This window comes from Apodemus sylvaticus, chromosome 1 (assembly GCF_947179515.1).
Source record: "Apodemus sylvaticus chromosome 1, mApoSyl1.1, whole genome shotgun sequence".
In the NCBI taxonomy this organism is placed as follows: Eukaryota; Metazoa; Chordata; class Mammalia; order Rodentia; family Muridae; genus Apodemus; species Apodemus sylvaticus.
Genome location: NC_067472.1, coordinates 124,502,686 through 124,527,963, shown reverse-complemented (window position 1 = coordinate 124,527,963; position 25,278 = coordinate 124,502,686). Strand labels below are relative to the sequence as shown.

Genomic DNA, 25,278 nt, shown 5'->3' with positions numbered 1-25,278 from the left:
AGTAATTGGTTTACCCTCTCTGCTTGTCTTATTTCTTATGTGAGGACACCCAGGGCTTGTGCTCACTCCCACCTGGAAAGACTAAAGAGAGAAAAAAGGGAGAGACTGTTGAGTTGCCATTTTGATGGCCAAAAAAGGAAGGAAGGAGGGAGAGTGGAATGGAAAGAGGAGGAGAGAGCGGGAGGGAAGGAGGAGGCATGTTCAGGAAGTGATGCATTGGGCGCTCTGGGAGTTTGGAAGCTCAAAGGATCCTTGACTATTTCCTACAGACCAAATATGCAAATCCACACTGTGAGCTCATCTGGAGCCAAGGTGGTGGCCTCGGGAAGGTAGGCAAGCCGGGTGGGCAGAGCACAGCAGCACAGGCTACAAGATGAGTGAGCAAAAGGCTGGATGTGACATTCAGTCACTTTTGACAGCAGTCCCTGCGTTAAGTCCATAGAGGAGGTGCCCTGCGCAGCTCACCCAAACCCTCAAAATAGTCAGCTCGGCCCATTGCCCAGACCACAGGAAACAGAAGCTGGGTCTTCTGTTATATGCTATCATCAGAGAATGTACCAGGCATCCTTCCTGCAAGCTTCAACTCTAAAGCATCAGAAACCGAGCAGATGAGATGCAGGTATCGGTACAGCTAGGGCGAGACCCAAAGCTCAAGCTCAGCACCAAGTTTAGAATTTGATTACTACGTGGGGGAAAAATGCATTGAGACAGCATCTTATGTGTCACAGAGTTCAGAGTATGATCCTCCTGCTCCAGCTTCCTGAGAGCTGCAACTCCAGGCTAAACATTATATTTTTATTGCTAGATTGAGCCTATGTTAAAGTGCTTAGGAAAATAAAATAGTCAGCAGTCACTTTATAAAAAGAGACTTGTTTGTTTGTTTGTTTGTTTGTTTATATGAGGGGGTCTATCTGCATGTATACCTACATGCCAGAAGAGGCCATTAGATCATATGATAGATGGTTATTAGCCACCATGTGGTTGCCGGGGATTGAACTCAGGACCTCTGGAAGAGTAGTCAGTGCTCTTAACTGCTGAGATGTCTTCCAGCCCCTCAAGCATCACTTTACTGAGGAGATTACCTCTTAGAAACTCTTTGCTTGCTTGTTCCACACCAGGCTAAAAAGAATGAGATGAAAGGGCACTAAAAGGTATAGTAGAAAATAAAAGAGAGAAAGGGGGAAGGGGAGGGGGAGGAAGGAAAGGGATGGAGGGAGGGAGGAAGGGAAGAGAGGGAAAGAAAGGAGGGAGGGAGGGGAAGAGGAGAGGGAGAGAGGGAGGGAGGGGAGGATTGCCCATGTCCTACAGATGCCCACTGTGGCTCCCTCCTGAAAGCTCCTGAGACCCCACCCTCCCTGAGGACTTTCTCCTCATCCAGCCGTGTAAAGAGGAATAAAAGCCAAACATTGACATCCCAAGAGCAGCCCTACAAGTCGGACTTGAGCAGCAGACTCTCCACAGGCTGGTACATCCTGCCTCTCCGAATTCACGGTAAGACTGAGTTGCAGCTATGCCCAGCATCCTTCTTAGTAAGATACTTTAAAAAAAAAAAAACTCCTTTCTTCTGGCTTCAGACCACCTCCTATGGAAAGGGTCAGGGTCACTTTCTCCTGTTTTTCATATCTCAGGAGGCCTCTAACTTCCCCTATCTGAGGATGCTACTGGCAGCCATTTTCTTCTGTGGGTGACTCTAGCTTATAATACTGCTCTTTCAGAGGAAGCCAAGGAAGCATGTGAAGATGCAGAACCCAGGGGCCTCTTCTGCCTCTCTCTCTCACCCTGACACCAAAGAGCCCAGACCTGAAGCCCTTCCTCCCCATCCTGACAGTCCCCAAGCAAGGCAGTCAAGCTATGGACCCTGGCAGCTCAGTGCAGGGTGGTGCTGCTTCCTGCCCGTCTGTTTGGAAGCACATTCAGGAGACATGAGCAGATGTTTGGCAGATGTTCAACCTTATTCCCATCAGCCAACAATAATACACTGCAGAGACTATGAAAGGAGGGAGGGAGGAGGAGGTTGCCCAGCAGTGAGGACAACCACAGGAGGCACCAGCTCTGTCCCTACAGGGTGGGAAGAAGGAGGGGACATTCATGTGAGACTCCATGTGCTGAGAGTTTACAGCTTGGTATGCACAGAGCCAGGATTCTGGAGCAGAGCCCTGTGTTGGTCAGTGTGATATATTATCTACCACGGCAGAATACACACCCTAGTGCCCAGGAAGCCTGGAAAAGTTGCAGGCATCTGAGTTTCTCGTTATGGACTGGGTAACCTAAAACACAGCCCAAGGGCTGCCGCTGGAAACACAGGGCATCTTCAATAATTTCTCCACCAGAGTTGAATACTTCCCCAGTGTTGATCAGGATAGGTCTCCAGAGAGCATCTTCCGGCTGTCCAGAGTAGTGCACAGACACCTACCTCTAAATACTATCCATTTAGACTGGAGGAATGCAATAGGGAAATGGAGTTACCAGATAACGCAATGCAGCTTGTATATTCTTCTTATTAAAAATTAAAACAGGATACTTAATTAACCAGGAGGATATGGGTGTAGTTCAGCTCACAGTAGACAAGAGGCCAGGATTCAACCCCCAAACCATGAAACAGAAAAGGAAAAAGCAGCTTAATTGGCAAATATTTCATATAAGACGCATAATGTGGTAGTTTGGGAGTGACCACTCAGGCTCAACACTAGGTACTTCTAGAACAGTCTTTCAGAAAACTTATCTCTTAAAAACACATTTATCAAATGGATTTATCCTCTCACAACTTCGTACATACAGTCTGCACATTTTCTCTTATTTTTTAAGAAGCACGACTGGATAATAAATATTTAAAGCGATGCTCAATATTGTTGGTGATAAGAAAAATGAAAATCAAGACATCAAAATCCTATCTTGCCCGGGCTAGACATGGCTATTTTGAAAAATTAATAGAAAGCTAATGGCGATGTGGGGTAGAGGAGTGTCTGTACTTTATATAGTGCTAGTGGGGATGTAAATGCAGCCACTGTGCAAAGCCACATGAAGCTTCCCCATCAGACAATATGACCACCGTGTGAGCAGGGCTGGACTACCTCTAAGAATATATACGAAGGGATGAACGTGAGTGGGCAGATGACAGAGGCTCCTGCACGCTGGTGGCTGTTGCCACACTCACCACAGTAGCCAGGTTACGGGATCAACCTGGGTGCACATAAATACATGGATGACAAAGACAGGGTTGGGGAATAGTGTAAGTTCAAAGGTAGTATTGACTATGTAATGAACTGCAGGCCAGCCTCAGCAAAACAGCAATGTTGAATCAAAGACAGCATAGAAAATAAAACTACCTGAAGGGGGGAGAGAGGGAGGAGGGAAGGAGGGAGGGAAGGAAGGAGGGAGGGAAGGGAAGATGTTGGAGGGATGATCCAGAGCCTTGACTGCTCTTCCAGAGGACTCAGATTTGATTCCCAGGAGCTCACAAGCATCTGACACCCTCTCTGGCCTCTGCGGGTAACAGACACACATGTGATGCACAGACATTCGTGCAGACAAAACGCCCATACACATGAAATTAAAATTAAAAAAGGAAAAAGGAAGAAGGTACAGTCTATATACCTAACAGAGTACTGGGAAGAACGAGTGTGGGCTGCTACCTGACATACCTGCCCTTGGGAAACTGAGGCATGAGCTCAAAGCCATCCTATGATTATCAGATTCTGTCTCAAAAACAAAGGGAATGGAACTGTTTCATTTATTGGAAGATACATGGAACTGGAGATCGTGTTAGTAGAAATCTGGGAAACACAAAAGACAATTGCTTTTTTCTCATATATGGGGGAACCTCAACGTTAAGATACTGCTTGGACCTGAGAGGGGCTTGAGGGGCAGGGAGAAGAAGCAGACACATGGAAACGGAGCGTGGGGTGGGAATATGGGATGATTTAATGAGATAAATGCACAAATAGAAATCTCATAGTGAACCCATTAATTCGGGGAGTTAACCAGTTAGCATATGTTAATAATAAAAGAAAAAAGAAAGTCCATCCTTTCATTATAATTCAAGGAATTGCATGATTAATTAAAATTAAATATTGCCAGCATCATTTCCAAATTTTTCCACTAATGCTTTTAAAATCAGCTGCACAGCCAAGTGTCTTGAGTTACATAAGTGGCCATTAGCAGTCTACGACTCGCCGACTTACATGATGCTTCCTGGAGTCCTAAAGGGGCCACTGACAAAGTTTACAAGATCTTTGGGCGTTCGTGAGGATGGGTCTGCTTCACGCAGATGCTTTGGAGGAACTAAACGCTTGAATTTCCTCTTTAACAAATCAAAATTCTAATTTGTACTATGTTTCCTTTTTCATTTAGAAAATAACTATTGAAACTTTATTGTGAGGTGTCTCAAAAATAATGCTGTAATGGAGCCATGCAAAAGAATTACCAGTGGCAGGTGACTGCTGGGGAGCCAAGTTCTCACTGTAGCTTCCCAGATCAAGGACGTTTTCAAATATATAAAACTCAGAAATTATAAAACATATATATGTACATATATACATATATTGTATATATATTTGTTATGTATATGTATCTACATCTATGATGGATATGTATATTATATGCATGTATATGTATATATTTGCATATGTATATATATCTTTATATCTATATCTATATGCCTATCTATATCCTTATGAATATCTATATATTCATGCATATCTATATCTATATGCACATTTATATGTATATCTATACCAATAAGATGCAAATGTATATGTACATGTATGTGCATTTATATGTATATATGTACATATATACATGTATATGTGTGTTTATGTATGTTTATGTGCATATATGCATATGTATATATACAAATATATGTGCATATGTGTACATAAATATGTATGTTTAATTTGTACATATTATGAACAAATGTGTGTACATATATATGTACATATACATATATATATATACATACATATATATATATATATACACAAATTGATATCATCCATGCTATGCCAATCTTTTCCAAATTATTCCAGTGGTGATGAGCATTGGAAGCATGCATAAAGCTTGGTCCTTGTGTAACTGGAAGCTGGTGTCCTAGCTCAGAGTGTCTCTGTGCTCACTGAGTCCCTGGGAACTGCTCTTCTGTTCTCTGCTTCTTCAAGAAGTGGGAACTGTGTGGGAGATCTCACTGAATCTGTCCTTCTGCAACCTTCATTTAGCACAATGCTGTAGGTCCATCTATGCTGTCTCAAATGCTTCTAGTCCCACTGTGGATTCCTGATGAGTGCTCTGGTCTCCACCCTCCTCTGTGGCCATCTCACTGTTAGTGCCTGCTGCCCCAGAATGGACTTCACCTGAGCTGAGATTGCTCTTAAGCCTCTCTCCCACAGCCTCCTTTTCCGTGTTCCATTACCGGCAGGCATGGGTCTTCCCACCCAGCGCTGACTATGTAGAGCTCTAGATCCCCTCAAGCAGCCCAGCTACGGACACTGATCACCTCCTACATGATCACAGAAGACCAAAGCATCCCTTTGAACTCCCATTCAAAGTTATCACCCATGCCCACAGTTCCACTGTACAGATTGGGCACAGATCTGTGTACTAAGCATTCAACATCCTGCTCTGTCCTCTGTTAGTAGCGGGACAATGTTTGCAGCAGGTATGACTTGAATGCACATCTAAGGTCACACCATAGAAGCACCATATAGCATGTATAAGCTTTCCCAGAGAGATTTCCAACAGATGGCTGACACTGCAGCCTATGGTGAGCTGCCCATAGTCACTCCTCTAGAAGGCCACTCTGAGTCCTCCAGGTGGCCCACTGGTCTCCTCCTGCCTCTCAAAACCATGTCATTTACTCTTCTGAACACTCTGGGGTAAGCTAGTTGAGGCTTGAGAACATGGCCAGCAAGGGGCAGACGTGGCTTTGGAATTGCACCTCTTGGGGAGACCTGAGCCTGGAGCTCGGGTTGGCGAACAGGGACAGCTCTGAGATCCGCATGAATGCCCATCAAATGCCCAAGGCTGAGCTCTAACTTGAAACTTGGGCACACACCCCACACACCCTTCCAAATCCACTCACAGCAGGCTCTACGTACGTTTATGTGTCAGACACCATATTTTTATAATTTAAAACGTTTAAAAGAAAATTTATATTTTCCTCTTAACGGGGTGGCTTTTATGATTCGCTCCCTCTTAAAACATTCTTTTGGAAGCTGGAAAGTCCCACATAATTTGAAAATAAGCCCAACTAAATCGGGCCCTTTCTAGGGATTGACTTGTTAACGGTATTAATGTTGACATCTGACATCTTGTGGCCACTGTGGGAAACTGCAGGCCAAATCAGGTGGGATGCTTGATTGCCAGGTGCCCCAAATTCTGCTCTCCAAAGTACTTGGCAATTATGAAGCTGATCAGGCACCGCCCCCAAGAAACATCTCAGAGGACCTGCCTCTGCCCCCCCCCCGGAAGTCTTGTGACTCCCTTCCCTGACTGAGCCTTTTTCCCCTTCTGGACATGTCAGGGTGAGGCCATGAGCTCCCGTAGGGTCTGAAACCTGACAGTTCTACCTGATGCCTGCCAGTGCAGAGATGACACCCACTGCTGTTTTCCTTGGAATGTGTTTTGAAAAGCTTCTTTGATCTTTGAGTGTGTTTTGTTTGTTTGTTTGTTTGTTTGTTTAATGATTCAGTTGAAGCCTTCTGCCTCAGTTTTCAAGCAGGATGTATATTGTTTTCTTTTTCATTTGTAACAGTTTGTCTATTGACCAGCTGTCTGCTTTCCCTGGGTATCCCCTTAGGACTAGAGTCTAGTAAAGCAGTCAGGCTTTCCATGGGTCAGTAACTGAATTTATATTGCAGTATCATCAAATATGTAAATGTAAGTAAATGATCATTTCTTTAAAACAAACAAACAAAAACTCTACCAGTGGGGGGGACCCCAGAATATTTCTGATGTTGCCTGTGGTGAAGAAAGAAAAGTAAAAACTATTTCCAAGGCAAAGCTACATCTCCTAACTACACATTGTTCTGCAGGGAAGAAAATTAGGGGAGGAAACAGCAGTGTCGAAACATCCAGAACCTTCTGGCCTCTTTATTGCGTAAACACGGCTTTGGAAAGGAGTACAGGCTTCACTGCTCCTGCTAAGCTCGGGGCCCTGAGTGGGGTCACCAAGGTCTTCACAGTTAGGATATCAATGAAACCTGATTTAATTTCAAATACTATTCATTTTTCAAACCCTATTTACTCCCCAGGCCTAGGCTCCCATCATCAATTCAGTAATATTAATATAGTATTTCCTTTAATGTCATATTCATAGAGTTCTGCACCTCCTGGGAAAATACACGGGGCACAACCAAGAACACTCTTCATTTCTTCTACGTCCTACAGTTGATCAGTCGATGAGAGCAGAGCCTGAGAGGCCCATGGATGCCTGGTATGTCTCTATGTTTTGAAGCCCATGGCCTGCTGCATGGCACAGGTATCCTCTGCGATGGGTCTGGAGATGTCTAGCATGGTGTTCGCCTTGTTCCTGGGATTGCCAGTAACCAGCATCCAGTGGTTCTTGGGTTTTTCAACTTTGTGTGAATCCATATGTGTGTGAGCTGCAATCTCAACTTCCTTCCCAAAGTAGGTCCTGGAGCCAAAGGAAAAAAATGAATTCCAGTTAGAAACAGAGTGCAATACTCCATGGATGTTGGTTTGTTCATGGACATTGTGCCTCCTGGAAAATTCCTCTTTAATCAGACTGCTCTGCAAAGCCCAAGAAGGCTCCTAAAATATGGTACATTTGCAGAATGTTTCACCTGTGTTTTCAGAGGATTAGACACATAGACACATAGGGTCCTTCTATGGCCAACATCTCTGTTGTGTAGGATTTTAGTGAATAGCAATATCAAAGTTCTGCACAAAGCAAATTTTCAGCATTGTAATTCATAATAACGGTATCTAAACACATCAAGTGTAATGTCAGTCATTAGATAATGTGTGAGCAGTGTGGGTATCTCAGAGAGTAATTCTCAAAAGCGATGCACTAAGTTTCTTTAATGTTAAAATTAAATATTTGCAGAATCAAGATTCTTAGCATTTACATTTTGGCCAATCAAGATTCTAGGTAATAAACACATTACCACCCCTGAATTTAAAGTAAATTTTGTCTTTTGACTGTCTTAATTTAATAACCTGTTTCTGAATTACAAAATGAAATATGTCACTTGACAAAATGAGATGCTTCATATGCCAAATTGGTTCATCTTTGCGTCCCAGAGCCAAAGTATGCAAAGGATGTTGAGCATCAACAGGAACTCCACGTTTTTGACTTGTTCAGTGTGCTTAGGCACAGATGAAAATAACGATCAATGAAAACTAAAAATTGGTCCTTACTTTTAAATAATTTCTTTTAAGCCTTGGTGATAAAAAATACATCAATTTTGTTGCTTTTAATTGAGCATCTAAAGACCTTTACCTCACAATCTAGATGTGCAGTTTTAGTAAACTATCTCTGCTTTTACATGCATGGCCCTGAACCAATTAGAGTGCTCTCCTGCCCCTGCCAGTATGATACCTTAAGGAGAGATTCCGGTGGACCGCCAGGGCTCGGTTTGTGTGACGATGATAGATGACAATTTTTTCATTTGCCTTTACAGGATAGGCAAAGAAAGAACGATTAGCATTCTGTCCAATTTCCTAGAAGCAAAGGTCTAGAACTATATCAACATATTCATTTCAATATAGCACATATGTAACTTACAAGGCTGGAGAGCTATGATGGTTTTGATGAAATGCATCATGGTAGATATCTACACATTAAAATAATCATTCAAAGTCATCAAAGAAGACCTTTGACAATGTGAAATATAGCTGATGGTATCAAATACACACGTGTGTATGCATGCATGTGTACACACACACATATATTCAGGAGTTCCTATTTATGTGTGTGGTATACATACATGCTTGGGTGGGTACAGGCACACATGTGGCGGGTGCATGTGTACATGTGTGTTCACACACATGGAAGCCAGAAGAGACACTGGGTATCTCTCTGTTGCATTCCACCGTATTCTTTGAGAAAGCATCTCTCACGAAGCCTGGAGTTGATCAACTAGATAAGCTTCCAGAGAGTCCCAGGAACTCTCCTGCATCTGCCTCCCAGCACTAGGGCTACAGGGTACATGCTGCCTTTCCTGCCTTTTACATGCACAGGACTCTACCCACTGAGATGTCTTCATAGTTACTCAGGATGCCATTCATATATATCCTATGCACATATATTCATATGATAGAAAAATAGCACATAAAGTGGTTGCTTCTCTAAGATTAAACTAGAGTTCTGGTGGTTTTTCATATCTGTACTTTAATGACTGAAAATGAATATATATTGTGTTTATAATTAGAATTTCCTGGAGATTCTGGTGCTTTTCATATCTGTATTTAATGACTCCGAAAATGAATATATATTGTGTTTATAATAAGAATTTCCTGGAGACTGGGACTTGGCTGTATACCTCATGCTCCCCTAGGATTCATGGTCCTCTTGCTTCAGCCTCTGAAATGTTGAATTACAGATGTGAACCACCACAATAGGTCAAATAAATATGACCTTATAATCCTGACTCTTGTAAGATGAGTGCTATCAGAAGGAAAGGGGGCAGCCCCTGGCTGTAAGATGAGTTCTATCAGAAGGAAAGGGGGTAGCCCCTGGCAGGTGAGCTGGCCTGGGACCCAAAGCCGTGCCCTCCTGATGAGCAGAATCCATTTTACAGAGCTCCACATTAGTTAAAGCCACTATGATCATAACCAAGACCACTCCAGTCACATATGAACCAGCAAAACATGAGCAGTGACCAAGTCGGAAAATTCCTAGCAGACAGGCGGGGATACAAATCTTTCTTTTTTCTTTTCTTTTCTTTTCTTTTCTTTTCTTTTCTTTTCTTTTCTTTTCTTTTCTTTTCTTTTCTTTCCTTCCTTCCTTCCTTCCTTCCTTCCTTCCTTCCTTCCTTCCTTCCTTCCTTCCTTCCCTCCCAACAGTCTCAGTCTGGTGCCAGTCTGCTCTCCCTTGCGAGAGGAGTAGTTGACATGCTCAGATCCCCCTTGCCTTCTGGTCAGCCCTCAAGCCCCAGCATTCCCCTTTACTGGAACTGTCTCCAAACCTTCCTAACTAAAGTCTCTCAGCTCCTTCTTGGCAGCACTTGCTTGAGACACCCCACTTCCCCAATGTACCTTTGTCTCACCTCTACGGCTGATGCACCCAGCTCACTTAGCCATGGCTGCAACTGGAGGTCTGCTGAGACAGCAGTAGTGTGTGTGAGGTAGCTTGGGGCATGCTGGGCTCTCGGGAAGATATGCAAGCTTGCCTGGGTGAGGTTCAGAGAACTTCCTGGACCACAATGAGGTGAATCATTCCTGGGACAAAGAATCCTGCAACCACATGACTCCCACAAAGCACAGCCAGGACCACCAGACAGCAATGAGCTGTGACCTACCTAACCTTTGGGTCCTCACAGAATTCCCTAGGGAGGTATGAACATCTCTAACTTACAGAGGCACTGACTAGAGGGGATGAAAGCCACAGCCACTCCCAGCCTAGGAAAGCCAGGCTAGGAAAGGGTGGCTACTGAGAAGACTCTGCCAAGCTTGCTTGTTGTGGAGAAGGTGACCATCCTCCCCACCTTATGTAACTGCCAAAGAACCTACAGGAGCCAGGGTCCCCTGCTAGAGCCTTAAAGAGATAGACCCACTGCGTGGGGCAGATTCGGAGTAGCCTGGAACTGTTGCCCCTTTCCTGGTCCGTCCTATAAAGCTGCTGATGCCAGGTGCTCCCCGTGATTCCTAAGAAGCCTCCCTCGCTGGGTAACAGATGCCTCCTTTGATTTGAGAGGTAGCAAGCTTGCTCTGTGCCTGTGGGAACCTCCCAAAGGATCGTGCCTCATGCTCTGGCACATTCGGCCCAGAGTGTAAAGCAGGAATGATCGATCGGGAACTGTGGCCGCCCCAGGAGCTGCCTGCCTCCGCTGCCCAGGATCTTTGGAGGGAAGAATGTAAGGATCATGGAGCAAGTGGTGCCTGTTCCGGTGCTTGGAAGAATGAAGGGTCTCAGGCAGTCTTGAGCTAAAGTGTGAGGAAAGAAAAGGGAAGGGAGAGAGAAAGAGAGGAGAGGAAGGGAGGGCAGCGGGAAGGAAGGAGGTAAAGGAAAGCTGAAGAAAAACAGAGGGAGGAGAGGAGAAGGTGGATAGAAAGGGGGAGGGGCAGAGATGGAGGAAGAGAAGGAAAGGGGGAGGGGCAGAGATGGAAGAAGAGAAGGAAAGGGGGAGGGGGAAGGGAGAGAAAGGGAGGAGGAGAGGGAGAAAGGGGGAGGGGAAGCAAGCTGACCTAGTGAAGACTGTGTGGATGAGACTGGGGAGCTGTATTACATGCTGGGCTCTCACATATTACCAGCAGCCTTTACTGGGAGTGTCCAGAGCTCCTGAGTCTTTTGCACAGCACCGATTGAGGGGGTCTCTAACCTGCAACCACCAGGGTTAAGAGACAGGAACGTGGTGGAGTGCTGCCTCAGACTGGTGCTATCCACATTTGACTTACAAATGAAGGAAAAAGACAAAGTCTGCTTGCTATTGGAACTGCAGTGAGCCTCTGCTTGACTGGCACCTGCGAGATGCAGCCCTTCCTTGCACAGACCCCGGGTCCCAGCGTCCCGCACAGCGAGCTCACCCTCACTGGGAAGCCCTCATATTCCAGGCGCAGCTGGGGGTCGAGGAAGGCAGCCTGCCAGCAGTTCAGATGGGTGACCTCATCTGTCAGAGTCACCTCCTGGAGCCAGGACTTCACAGAAGACTTCATGAGGTTCCTGTGGTCACTTGTTAGATACAGCTGAAAATAGTAGCAAACACGGCATCTGAGTCACGGCAACCCAGAAAGCTGGGAAATGGGTGACCAAGGGGACTGCACTGCAGGCAGTTTCTAGAACCCTGTTCCTGCCCATCCTGTGAGAAAGCCCAACTCTCCCACTTCTTAGGAATATGCCAGAACAGTATCTCTCCCCTTTCCCTTCCTCCCTCCTTCCCCAAATCCTGCTTTTCTTTTTTATGATGGCTTAAATGAGAATGCACCCCCCCCCACATTCATATGTTTGCATACTTGGTCCCCAGTTTGTTAGAACTGTTTGGGAAGGATTAGGAGGTGTGGTATGGCTGGAGGAGGTATGTCACTGGGGTAGGATTTGAGGTTTCAAAAGTCCACACCATCTGTTAGCTCTCTCTCTCTGCCTCCTGCTTCGAGATCAGGTAGGAGCACTCAGCTATGCTGCCAGCACCAGCTCTGCCTATCTACTGCCATTCTCCTTGCCTTCCTCACAGTCTGGTAACAACCTGGAACCTCCAAATTAATGCTTTCCTTTCTAGCTTGCTTGGCCATGGTGTCTTGTCACAACAATAGAAAGGTCAGACTTTTTCCATCCTCTATTCCCTGCTCTCTGTCTCTTTCAAAACACGGGGCCTGTGTCTGGGGCTTGGGCACTATAAATAACATTGCTGAAACTGGGCACCTGAGATCAGGTTCTCTTCAACCCGGAGCCATCGTGGCTGGCACCTGCTCGTGAGTGACCCTGACCATCTGGAATCCATATCCCCTTTGAGAATAGGCGTCAGCTGTATGGCTATGCTCTGCCAAAAGCCATACCATCCTGCTACAAGTCCAGAAGGTTCTCTCTCTTTGCTAGCTAGCTCTTTGCTTGTTCCTCTTCACCTTGAACATGGATGAGGTTTCTTTGTCTTTTAACAAGTTTTGTGTGTGTTCAAAAATTTTAGATTGATTTTATTTATGTGTATGAGTGTTTATGCGTATTGAGTATTTTATCAGCATGTATATGTGTGCGCCATGTGTGTGCCTGATGCCTAACAAAGACAGCATCCAATCCCCCGACCCCCTGGGACTGCTTGTCAGCCACTGTGTGGATGCTGGGAACCGAACTCAGGTCTTCTACACAGCAACCAGTGCTCTTAACCACTGAGCCATCTCCTTAGCCCCTTGTGATTTTTTTTTTGTCTGTGAAACTATGTTTCAGGTGTGACAAAGAAGCTTCAAGTGAGTTTTAATCCTCTGAACATTCGTCACCCAGCAAGAGAGGAGATGGGCTGCTACCCTCTAGATGTTGCCTGTCCCCCCACGTGGCTAGTGATTCCCACGGTGGCATTATTTGGGATATGAGACTAAGCCAGAGGATCTTCTATGTTTAGAGGCGTTCCTCAGAAGCCAGAACAAGCTAGCAGGGCCTGGGCCATATCTGTCACCGAGAACGAGAAGATGGCTGTGCTGCTGCAGAGAGAAAGCATGAGCTGGACCTGGGTGGGGACCAACTTTGCCGCAGTGACATTCAAGAGACTCCGAGTAGAAACGAATAACAATATCAGGACCAGTGTCACTGCCATGTGCAGAGAGTTGTAAAACCAGACCCAGGCCTAAGACACCTTCCTAAGCGAAGTCAGGACACTCCATAGGAGGAAAGCCTTCAAAGCTACTGATAGGAAAGCACTCAACTTTACAGGGCCAAGCGAACACAACGTGACTGCTTTCCCTGCAAAGGTGGAGGATGGGGAAAGATAATTACTCCATTTAATTCAAAGACTAATCCCAATGTAATTCAGACAAAGAAAGATGATGGGGAAACAAAGATCTGTCAGGGTGTATTAGGGCGCTATATAATTACAACACCGTCATCCCAGAGTAAAAATAGATGACTTCAGTGGACCAAAATAGAACACTCAGGGAGAGCATGTGGTGCGGAGGATGATTTAATACATGCTTAGGGGAGCGCAGCATGTCATCAGGTAATGCGAGAGATGGATGGTCATTTGGGAAACTCAAGTGAAAAACCCTTTATCAAAGCAAATTTCAAGTGTGTTAAAGAACAAATAGAAACAAATGTCAAGCTGTAAACATTTGGAAATTAATACTTGCTTTTCTTTTTATCAGATCTCTGACAGACTAGACCTTAAAAGCAATGGGGGAGCTAAGGAGTTGACTCAGTAGACCAAAGCTCTTCCTGCACAAGTCTGCTGGCCTGCGTTTGGACACAAGGAGCCACACAAAACAGCTGGATGCAGTAGTGTGCGCATGTGTAACCCCAGCTATCCTGTCAAGTCGGCAGACAGAGAGGAGAGAAGTGCCTGCCATACCATGGGCTAGCCTGGAATACAGTGTGATGACAGAAATGAGAAAGGCCTGCCTCAACCCAGAAAGAAGTGAAAACTGACTCCCAAATGGTGTCCTGTACAACACACACACACACACACACACACACAGAGAGAGAGAGAGAGAGAGAGAGAGAGAGAGAGAGAGAGAGAAGTGACTTCAAGGAAAACTAATAGATTTCACTCAAAAATACAATTAAAACAGCTACAATTTAAAGTACAGGAGGGACTATTAGCAACAAATATGCAAAATCTAATCAACTATCAAAAGGCAAATAAGTAAACCCAAGTCAATACAGAGGCAAAGAACACAAGAACACGTGGCTCCCAGGGCAAAGGACTGAAGAAGGCAAAGAGAGAAAGGAAAGGTGAGAATACAGGAGAGACGGGGGTAAAATTACAAGGAAGGATACAGGTACTGCAACATTCAATTGACCATTTGTTCAAATTAACAAAGATTTAATTCATGACATTTGTCATACTTTATGTACTGCTGCTAAGACTACAAATTGGTGCAATCAATTTAAGAACTGGACTGGTTACATGTTAGTTTTAAAAACAAAACAGGATCTCTCTCTGTAACACAGACTAGCCTGGAATGCGTGGCAGTCCTACCCTGAGTGCTGAAATTATAGGTGTGTGTCACCATATCCAGCTTTTAATTGTAATCACCTTCTTGATATCAGTAATTCTATATCCCCAAAAACTGTATTCTGAAGATAGACTCACTAACTGGGGTGGAGGCGGCTTTGAGCATTTATACATAGATGCGTATACATAGATGTATATACATAGATGTGTATACATAGATGCGTATACATAGATGCATATACATAGATGCATATACATAGATGCATATACATAGATGCGTATACATAGATGTACATACATAGATGCGTATACATAGATGCATATACATAGATGCATATACATAGATGCGTATGGAACCTTGTATGTGACATAAAAAGGGAATAACAAGCCAAACTGGTTAGGTATGGGGGCACACACCTAAGTCTTGGTACTTAAGAAGGGTAAGAAAGAGGAGCACCAGTTCAAGGCCAGCCTTAGCTAATTAGTCAGACAAATAGCAGGGGAGAGGTAAGGGGAGGGGGGAGGGGAAACAAATACATTTGAGTTCCTGAACATAGAATGAAGGCTTGGTAACGATAGCACTGCTACCCACACAATAGCATATAGTAGGCTCTCCTTAAACATTATTGTAAAGATGTGCTTTGAAAACACTGGAGTAGAAAGAGCCCGGGTGTTCATCATAATCACACATAAGTTTTGTTTTTTGAAGAAGACATATAAAAAAACATAGATGTCAAATACTGGTGTGCTGATCTCTGGGTGCAATACCCCTGTCTCAGTGACTTAGTGTTTCAATTTTGCATCTAAATGCAGGCTGCAGATGGACACCTATGCATGGCATAAGTTGAGTGATACTCTTAGTTTGTCTTCCTGGTACCCAAAAATGATGATAAAATGTCACTTTGGACAATACTGGAATTTTCTGATTTACAGAAATATATTGGTGCTATTTTTCTCAATGTCAACAACTCACAAGTCAAGACAGAGCATGTCTTGGGTGTGTGGGGTGTGGGGGCACTTATTTGGGCTCACATTTGAGGTAGTTAGTCTCTCATTGTGGGGAAGGCTTGGCAGCTGGAACAGCTTAGGACTGTGGCAGTGCATGTGAGGCCACTGATTTTATCTCAGTGGACTAAGGAACAGAGAAATTGACCCAGAATTTAAGAGAGCTATAACCTATAAGTCCTTTCCTTCCCTGAAAACCACTTCCTCCAGTTGATCTCCAGCTTTCAAAAGAGCAGTATCAGTTGAGAACTCAGTATTCAAACACAGGAGCCTATAGGGACACATTCTACAACCAAACCATAAGGATACATACATCCCAGCTCTGCTATTTAGTAGCTGAACTTCTGTGTTCCCAGTGTCCTTACGTCAGAGACTCACTTGAAAAGAAATTGAGTTGGTATGTGTGAAGCAATTGTGGCATTGCCTGCGTGGTGCTCAAATTTTGAGTCACTATTCAAACTGTTAATTTACACAAATCCCTATGACACAGCTTGCACGTGAAATTCAAGCACATGTTTTTCTGGTTCTATTGTCTGATGTGTTTTGTTGAGATAGGTCTCACTTTATAGCCCAGGTGAGTCTCAAACTCATGGCAATCCTCCAGTCTCAACCTCTTAAGTCCTGGGTTTATAGGTGTGTGCCACTGCCCTGGCCTATTATAGTTCATAATCTCCAACGTAAAGGAGGATTTCAAAGACTCAAGCTTCCTGGGTTCTGCAAACTAAAGTTGTCCTTATTGCTTCTTAGACAAAAAAAGTATTTGCTAATCAAAAGTTTAAGTTGCCAAAGCTAGGCTCAATGACTCATGCCTGTAGTCCCAGGTATTTGGGACACTGAGACAGGAAGATCACTTTGAGTCTAGGAGTTTAAGATTAGCCTAGGCAATGTATATACCATGTTAGTATTCGTGGAAAATGGCAAATGTCAGTTAACCCAGTTGTTTAATTGACTATTTAAAGTAGTATAAATTTTTATTTTGACAGCTGTATTGCAAAAAAACTTTTCTCTCTTCACTCCTTGGCTTTTAAAGATGGAGGTGTTGTTGTTGTTGTTTACAAAGTTATGAGGAGAAAATCAGGTACAAAATGCCCAACGGAACACACAGACTGAATCCAGCAGAAACAGAGCCCTCATCTGCATAGTCCCTTCCAGGGGTAGCTACTGGCCATCTTGGAAAACTAGACGGATAGGTGACAGTGGGCAAATAGGAGAAGACTCACCATCTTGCCTTCCAGTCCCGCTGTTATCCCCAGACAGAAGCTCTGCCCGTATACAACCACTTGGCCCACATCGCAGCTGTTAGCTCTGTCGCTAGAGGGTGGGAGCAACGGGAGAGTGTGAGGCCTACCTCATCCCCACGCTTTCCTTGACCGTGGATATTCACACACTGAACTAAGCTAAGGAACAGAAGTTCCTCTTCCCCCTGTCTTGTTCACCCTGGCAAAGACCTCAGTCATTCCTGATAACATCAGGAGACGCAGAAGAGAAGCAGGGACTGGAATCCACCATCAAATTGTGCAGCATTCATTGAAATATTCTTGAGCACCAACTAAAAGGCATTTTTCTTTTTTTCATATATTAATCTATTCAGGTCTTTATTTAGAAACATGCATGGTTTTGGTTTTTGGTGCTTTGAGAGTCTCACTGGCCTTGAACTTGCTATGTAGCCCAAACTGACGTGGAACTCTCAGGAATCCTCCTGTCTCTGCCTAACGGGAGGGCTGGAGTTACAGGTGTAAGCCACCACAGCCAGCTATAAAAATCCTTTTGTTTCAGCCTTAGCATCCAGCTAGCATGCTATTTCCTGCCCTGCCCCACAGGTCAAACCCCCAGTCTCCCGACTCTATAACCTGTGACCAGGAAGGAGTAAGCATGCTGTGTCAGCTAAGCCAGGGTCATGTGCACCCACATTTTAAGACAGAGCCAAGACCATACCTCTGAAGACACTAAATACAATCTTCCCTCATAATCTTCCAGGGAATAAAAGTGGTCATCAGCTCTAAGTTGTTTTACCATCGTACCCAAGAAAAATTAAACGAAGGATGCAGACAACAGTTTCTATCATTGTCACTGATACATTGTCACAAAATCTTCAATAAAGTGAAATTGGTAGTTTTAAATTGTGATTGTATAATCTCTAAGGGTCCTGTTGATCATTTCCAAAACATCAAGTCAATTTTTAGTAGACGATCGATTTTAAAAGAGCAAAGCCCATCTCGTGCAACCCTTTATTAGATAACTTATTGTTGTTGGGAAGCTAACGTCCCACCAAGAGCAGTGGAAGCAAGCATGAAGCAAGCATCCCACAACATTATTAGTTTTTTTTTAAAAAAAAAAAAATCATTCTTTGCTGCCAGGCAAAATGTAAATCCAATTCTTTGGATCTAATCATCACAAAGCAAGCATTTTTGAGTTGAACACAAATAGCTACTTTTCCTGCTGTCTTCAACAAAAAGGCATGTAAAGGGTCCTTGACAATTCACCAGGTAAGCTAGGCTTAGCAATCTGTATGTCTCTGCCACCCCAGTTCTGAGATTACAATTGTGTGACACCACACTAGTCCTTTTAAAAAAAATAAAAAATAAGGGTTCTAGAGACCCTCAGACATCCGAGGCAAACCTTACAACTAGTGTGTCTCCTCATCTCAGACTGTGGCCAAGCTACAAATCCAAGCAGATACTTTGGTGCTCTGAAGCTGAGTGTCTCTACCTCAAAATAGTGAAGGTGTTTCTGCCCATCGGGACGGTGGTCTGCACAGCACTCACACCGCAGGGTATCTCTAAGTCGTCACTAAGTTGTGCTTTAACTTCGTCTGGGCTCATACACAGGCTCAGGTTTCCTCTCATAAACGCACCAGCTTCCTCCCCCAGGACATGGTCAGGATTGACAAGGATCACTTGATCGCCATAGTGGACATAGCCATCTTCGGATACCGAAAGCTGCATCTACAATTTCAATAGGAATTTTCCAATAAGCTACTCAATCCCTTAGCTGTTGGGGCCAAGTCCCCTCCCGGGTGTGTCTCCTTTCCTTCTCTGACTAGGACCAGATCAGAAAGGCCCTCCCTTCCTCAGATCCTTGGTTAGTGTCCTTCAGGCTCCAGATGACCCCAAGGCAAAGTGCTGGACTCTACATAGCTTTCCATTGTCAATTCATTCAACATTAAATGTTTGTTGCACAGCAACCGAAAGGCACTTTACTTGTAAAAGCCTTAATCCATCCCTCCATTAGAAAATGCAAACAATTAAGTAAACATAATTAAGAACAGACTTCCCTTAATGTTTCTAAAATCTAAAGGGATTTTAAACACTATACTTCTCAGGTTAATTAAAATAAGTTTCCAAATGGTTACTTGTTCATAGAAATTTTCTTTGCATAACTCATACTTAACCAGATAGAATTTCGAAACTGGCGTTGGGATTTAACATTACCGGTCTCAAAATGTTCTTCTTCAGTCTTCTGTTTCTCTGAATAAGAAGTTCTCCCTTTTCCCTCTTCTCTAGAAAGTGTCTCATGCGCTCCTGGGGATGCAGAGACCGAATAAAGGGGAGTCCGGGACAGAGCTATTGCAGAGCATGAGTACTGATAACTTTTCCCTCAGAAGCACCACAAGTCAAAGACAATTTAAGACACAAAAGGGAATGTGATCGCTATAGGGATGTCAGAAATGTCATGGTAGGATCTTGGGGGCAAGGGCAGGGCATGAGAAATGAAATGCAGGAAGAAGGAAAGGATAGGGCCCCTGTGCTTATCTCGTCCAGAAACAATCAGGAGTGGTGTATAGGAGGTCAGCAGGTCTACTGGGGTCCTCCTGACTCGGGTGAGAATGTGGAAATCCCAGGCCTCACCATGTGCTTGAAAACCAGAACCTTCCCAGGACCTAAGAGTGAAGAGTGCCACAAACCTAGTGAAGGCAGAGGGAGGGGGCAAGCTGTGTGGAGCGGGGACATCCAGTGAGCGTGGTGCTCAGAGACAGCAGGTGAGCTACCTCTCGGGTAGCAAAGGTGCACGGGAGGCCGGAGAGACAGGGAACGAAGTTGGGTGATTGGATGCTAAATGCTCAGCAGAGAGAGAGAGCATGCAGGATAGGATCTGGGATCCCAGGGTTGCGAGAGGAGTCTGCATACCTCCTCCAGGTAGACATCTTCGTTCCAGTTGCCCATCCGCACTCCAGGACCATACACGTTCTGTGCCATCGTCCCTTGCTCTCTTGAAAGCCAGCGCCAGCCTCAGCGGATACTCGGATGCTCAGCGTTAGCGTGCTTCGTTGCCAGGACGACCAGGCAGCTGCCAGTTGGTCTCTTTGATCTCTTTGGCTGGCCAATAAGTAACAGCAAACCAGACTTCCTGGTCCTGCCTTGGGCTGCCACGCCCCCTCCAGCTCACCCTGCCCCTCACACTACGGCCACTAAGCAGTTCTGGGAAACCCCTGGGGAACATTTGGAACACAGTTTCAAATGCTCCCAAGGCGGGGAAAATCTTGAAACGTTTTTCTGTTCTTTTTCTTGAGTTGGGGTCTGGATACATACCATGCAGTAGGCCGGCCTTGAACTTACGGTGTAACACAGTCAGGTCTTGAGCTGGAGATCTTTTTGACTCTACCTACCTCCTAATACTAGAATAGCAGGTGTGTAACCTACAACTGGCATAAAATATTGAGTCGTTGTTGTTTGGTTTTCCTTTTTGTTTGTCTTGTTTTGTTTGCTTTCAAAATTGGCATCTCAGTTAAAGAGCTGTGGAACCGGCGTGCCTCTAGCTTTTCTGTGGAAGCTTGGTTCAACTCCAGCCTAATTTTCCTAATCACTGTCAGCAGCAATTTCACAAAACAGCACCCTTTTTCTGAAGACACTGGAAAACCAAAACACAAAAAGGGAGGCATTGCTGAAACTTCACAGCTTCCAAAGGAAGAAACTACTGTGTTAGCATATGTTTATGTGTACATTTGTCTCTGTGACAAGTCTGTATTTTCACAAATTTTATAGCAACCCTCCTTTCCCATGTCCAAACGCAAAGACAAACCTGTGGTTTACAGGCACTCATGGGATTAAAAAAAAAAGGTTTGTGTAGCCAACATTTCTTAAAGAGGATATTGTGTTATGAGTGGGGGGACAGGCAGTTAGGTAGAACCACCTGGTGCTGGCCGCTGGCTGCTGAGTAAATACATTCATTAATCAGTCCCCCAGTGTGCAGAATCTTGCAACCCAGGCTAGAAGTGGAAGGTGAGAGCCAAACCCAGCCTATCAAGGGAAGCCAGATGCTGAAAACAAATTACTTCAGGTGACTGTAATACACGCAAACCACTGAAGAAGTGATGAAGGACAGACTGGGGGAGCTGATGGATCAGTCATTACTGCCATGGGGATCATGGGAGTGACAACTGAGCAAACTTGGGGGAGGGGGGAGGTGTCCTCATAGCCCTGGAAGGACCTGACCTGGAAAGCTGAAGCGTAGGACACAAAAACAGCAATAGTCTGCTCCTCCCTGGCTCCACTGCCTGTCTCTCCAGCACCACAGCCTCAGGTGCTTCTAAAGGTTTTAAGTCAGGCATTCTGTTGGAGCAGATGCAAGTCACTTGGAATATGCGATGAACTGGAGACAGACTCAGAGAAGCTTACAGCATCCCTAGGTTCAAATTGCTAAAGTCAGCCTTGTAGCACACAGTGAACAACAGACATCATGAGTAACTGCTCACACAGGAACATAATAATCTGAAAGCAAGCTGTTGCCTGGTGACGTCTCAGCAGTGCCACCAAGCCACAGAGCAGCCCTCACATGCTTTTGGTGATGCTGGTATAAATGAAACCCCTGTGTGCCATCTGCTGAACAAAAGCCAGGCACACACGATTATGGATGGCGCGTTAGGCTCATAGCAACACTAGATGACTGTGTGACTGGCTTATCATTCGCTATAGGGTGCCTTTGCTCCTGTTTGAGAAGGTGTGCCTCCTGCTGATTACAGGGTACTATAAAGCAGAGTGTGGGGTTCTCTCGGAAGCAATCTCCTGCAGCTCACACTGAGACATCTCCAGACTCTCTGATTCGCCCTTACACCGTTCTGCTCACCATCACCCAAAGCACTCAAAGCCGATACTGATATTGGAGAGGAGTTTGCATGCAGTGATTGTCCTCAAAACAAAGTTCAAAGTGATTGCTTTCCCAAAACCACAAATCTATTATGGTCATTCCTCACCGTGAGTCAATCATGTCCGGATCCACTGCAGCTGGTATTTAAGAACATGAAAAATGTCAGGGATCTGGCTTCACTAAAGGCAATAACACTAACAGAAATCTGAGGAGGGCCAATAGCAGATACGGAGGAACTTTAAGACCTTGGCTGGAAGACCCAGCACTGATGTTCACATGATGAGCCATTCTCTTGACAGTTTGGCCCTCAGAAGGATCCTTGCTCTAACCGGGTGTGCAGGAACGTATCTGCAATCCCAGCACTCACCGTGTGGAGGCAGAAGGATCAGGAGTTCAAGGTCATCCTCAAACACAGAGTAAGCTTGAGGCCAGCCTGGGCTATGTGGCTAAATTACCTCCAAAAGGCATGGGGGGTGCTGGAAAGATGGCTCTGTAGTTAAGAGTAAGCACCGCTCTGGCAGAGGACTAGAGTTAGTTCTCAGCACCCATGCTGAGTGGCTCACATCTGCCTGTAACTCCAGTGCCAGGGAATCTGTCACGCCTGACCTCTATACTCACTGTACTCACGTGCACAAACCTACACATACCCATATGTACACCTAGTTAAAAAAATATTTTAAATCCCTGTTGGGAAGTAGAGGCAGACAGATCTCTGTGAGCTGGACACCAGCCTGATCTACTTAGCAAATTAGGGCTATACACTGAGACCATGTTTCAAAACACACACACACACACACACACACACACACACACACACACACACACTGTACTGTATCCCAAAGCAAAAACTCTATATGCTGATTTCTGACTTTAAAGTCAATGTTTCTCCCCTTAAGTGTTTCTATGTTCCATTGAGCTGAGTGTTAAACAAGAAGACACTGAGGGAACTGAAACTGGACCTCTCTCTCATTGACAACAGCCAATAAAATAAGGACTAAAAGAGCAGGACTTTACCTACCGGTCAGAAGAATGGGAAGTGAGCATAATTTCCAGCCCTGGAGAGAGCTGAGACATCCTAAGGTGCCTAGAAAGTCACTAGTAGATAACTTTCTAAAATAGACTCCAGGAGTCTCAAATCTTACAAGGTTACTTTACATCAGGGAGGTGTCTTACAAAGAACAAAAATGTTCTAATCCTCCTTCCTGTGGGAGTCACTCGAAAGAGTCTGTCAATTACTTGGACAAGACAAAGTCCCTCAGGCCCTTTTTGAGCTTATGAAATTATATATATATATATATATATATATATATATATATAACTTTATATATGTGTGTGTGTATATGTGTATGTATATGTATAGACATGTATATATGTCAGTATGTGTGTGTGCATACATATATACATGATTACACAAATTTTTCATTTACATTCCTTTGAAACCCTCAAAACCAAGATGCAAACTGATTTATTCACTCATTGCTGGCCCTGTGTGGATGACTAAATCAGTCTCTGGCCCCCACACCCTGTGCTTTACAACTGTGCTTTTGACATAAAGCAGCCATATACTACAAAAACGATTTGCTATCTTTTTTCCCCCCGATTTGATGAAGCACAGGAAACTTCCATTGGAGTTTTTCATTGCTTACTTGTAAAACATCTGCTAGAAGAAAAAAATTAAAGAAGAAGAGAAAAGCCGCAGAAACACTTGAAAAGAATCATGTTCAGGCAAGAGAAGTGGGACAAAGTTCAGACACTGGGAAAGAGAACCAGGAGACAGGCATGGGAGACAGATTATAGACGCCCTTCCTGGATGTGGATGGGGCACAGCTCAGCCCAGTGTCATACCGAGAAAGCCAGGTAGGACAGCTTCCCCACCTGCTACACAAACACTGTTGTCTCTGGGCATCGGAATTCTCACTGGTAGAAATGGGAGGTTACCAGACTGCCAGCGCTCTGAAAGGCGGGGCCAAAACAATCTGCAATGCATTAATAGATGCAAAGGAGAAGGATTCAGTTGGTAAGTAAAGTGAAGGTGGGAAACAAGTAGGATTCTTAATCACAGGGCTTCTCAATGTCTTGGGTGCAAGGCATGTCCTGGGAATCCATGACAAAGCTAAAAAGCATGCAACACAGCCCAAGTTCGTTTCAACATGACATCTGTCTCTCAAGATCATCTTATGAACTCAATATTTTAAGAAGCACTGACTAAGGCTGGAGAGATGGCTGAGCGGTTAAGAGGACTGACTGTTCTAGAGTCCTGAGTTCAATTCCCAGCAACCACATGGTGGCTCATGACCATCTGTAATGGGATCTGATGCCCTCTTCTGGTGTGTCTGAAGTCAGCTACAGTGCACTCACATATATAAAATAAATAAATAATTCTGAAGAAGGAGGAGGACTATACTTGAAATGTTTTTTTGGCTTTTAGGTATTTTTGTTTTTGTTTTGAAACAGAGTCTTGAGTAGCCCAGGCTACCTTCATGGAAAGCAGAAGGATGACCTTGAACTTCTGATCCTTCTGCCTTTACCTCAAGAGCGCGGGGATTCCAGGCACGCCCCACCGCATGAGGGGTACAATGCTGGGGACGGGTACGGGATTTTGTGTATGCTAGGAAGCACTCCACCAATTGAGCTAAACCCCCAACCCACAGACTTTCTTTTGAGACTTGCAGTTCTTTGAGAAACCCCAAACTGGAGCTTAGAAATCTCCCTGCATGAACTTCCTAAGTCCTAGGATGGCAGAACTATCCCCATCTCACTCAGCCCAGTGCCTTGAAACAGTTTCAAGAAGGAAAGCTGCTTTTTGTTTTGGTTTGGTTTGGTTTGGTTTTTGGTTTTTTGGTTTTTTGGATTTGGTTTTTTTCGAGACAGGGTTTTTGAGATAGTCCTGGCTATCCTGGAACTCATTCTGTAGACCAGGCTGGCCTCGAACTCAGAAATCCACCTGCTTCTGCCTTCCAGAGTCCTGGGGAAAGCTGCTTTTTGCCAGATAGATGCCATCATGAACACTGTTGTATTGCAACCCATTAGGCTAACCGGGGATCACCAAAGTGCTGCACAGGACCAGCTCACAGGGACAGTGCATACAGGTGTGCATGGACCTCACGGTCACCACCAGCCACTCCGTCACGTCTGAGGTGAAAGATGCAGTCAGGACATGAGAGTGACATGCTCACCTTGCTGGACTCAGAAGCTGTGCTGGGTCCTAGGTACCCATTCACTCGGCCCATGGGGTGACCCACAACTGTTAAATAGTAAAGAGTTAGCATTGTAGATGTGGTGAAAGAGAGTTTTTCATCTCACCAAAGACAGGAAGCAGAGATGGGAAGGGGCCCAGACAAGGCCTATCTTCCCTAGGGATATCTCTAATAACCTGCATCCTCTGACTAGGCTGCCTAATTTCTACCTTCCAAAATAACAG

At 44.7% G+C, this 25,278-nt stretch overlaps 1 protein-coding gene and 1 long non-coding RNA gene across 4 annotated transcripts; one reads left to right on the top strand and one right to left on the bottom strand.

The window, feature by feature from the left end:
• The first annotated feature begins 545 nt into the window (after positions 1-545).
• On the top strand, positions 546-15,000 carry LOC127666547 (uncharacterized). 2 transcript variants are annotated; one of them, XR_007973681.1, is made up of 4 exons: positions 546-619; positions 1,336-1,491; positions 7,310-7,426; positions 13,960-15,000. It is a non-coding gene; the product is annotated as an uncharacterized LOC127666547 (long non-coding RNA). The 2 variants fall into 2 exon arrangements; XR_007973680.1 differs by lacking the exon at positions 546-619 and adding an exon at positions 976-1,151.
• Positions 7,420-19,969, bottom strand: Cfap161 (cilia and flagella associated protein 161). Of its 2 annotated transcripts, none has more exons than XM_052159410.1 (7): positions 19,901-19,969; positions 19,205-19,294; positions 18,483-18,718; positions 16,994-17,084; positions 11,701-11,859; positions 8,555-8,628; positions 7,420-7,627 (listed from the first exon to the last, which is right to left on the bottom strand). In XM_052159410.1, exons 1-7 carry the CDS (start codon positions 19,967-19,969, stop codon positions 7,435-7,437), a joined length of 912 nt encoding a protein of 303 aa, XP_052015370.1. In that variant the 3' UTR covers positions 7,420-7,434. The 2 variants fall into 2 exon arrangements, with proteins under 2 accessions (XP_052015370.1, XP_052015379.1); XM_052159419.1 differs by having other exon boundaries at positions 16,994-17,078.
• Positions 19,970-25,278: the final 5,309 nt, after the last annotated feature.

Coding starts and splice junctions, on each gene's coding strand:
- Cfap161 (XM_052159410.1), bottom strand. CDS start 19,969: ATGGCACAGAACGTGTATGGTCCTGGAGTGCGGATGGGCAACTGGAAC. Junction 11,860..16,993: donor CGGGACTGGAAGGCAAGATG/GTGAGTCTTCTC, acceptor TACTATTTTCAG/CTGTATCTAACAAGTGACCA. Junction 7,628..8,554: donor CACCGGAATCTCTCCTTAAG/GTATCATACTGG, acceptor CTTTGGCTCCAG/GACCTACTTTGGGAAGGAAG.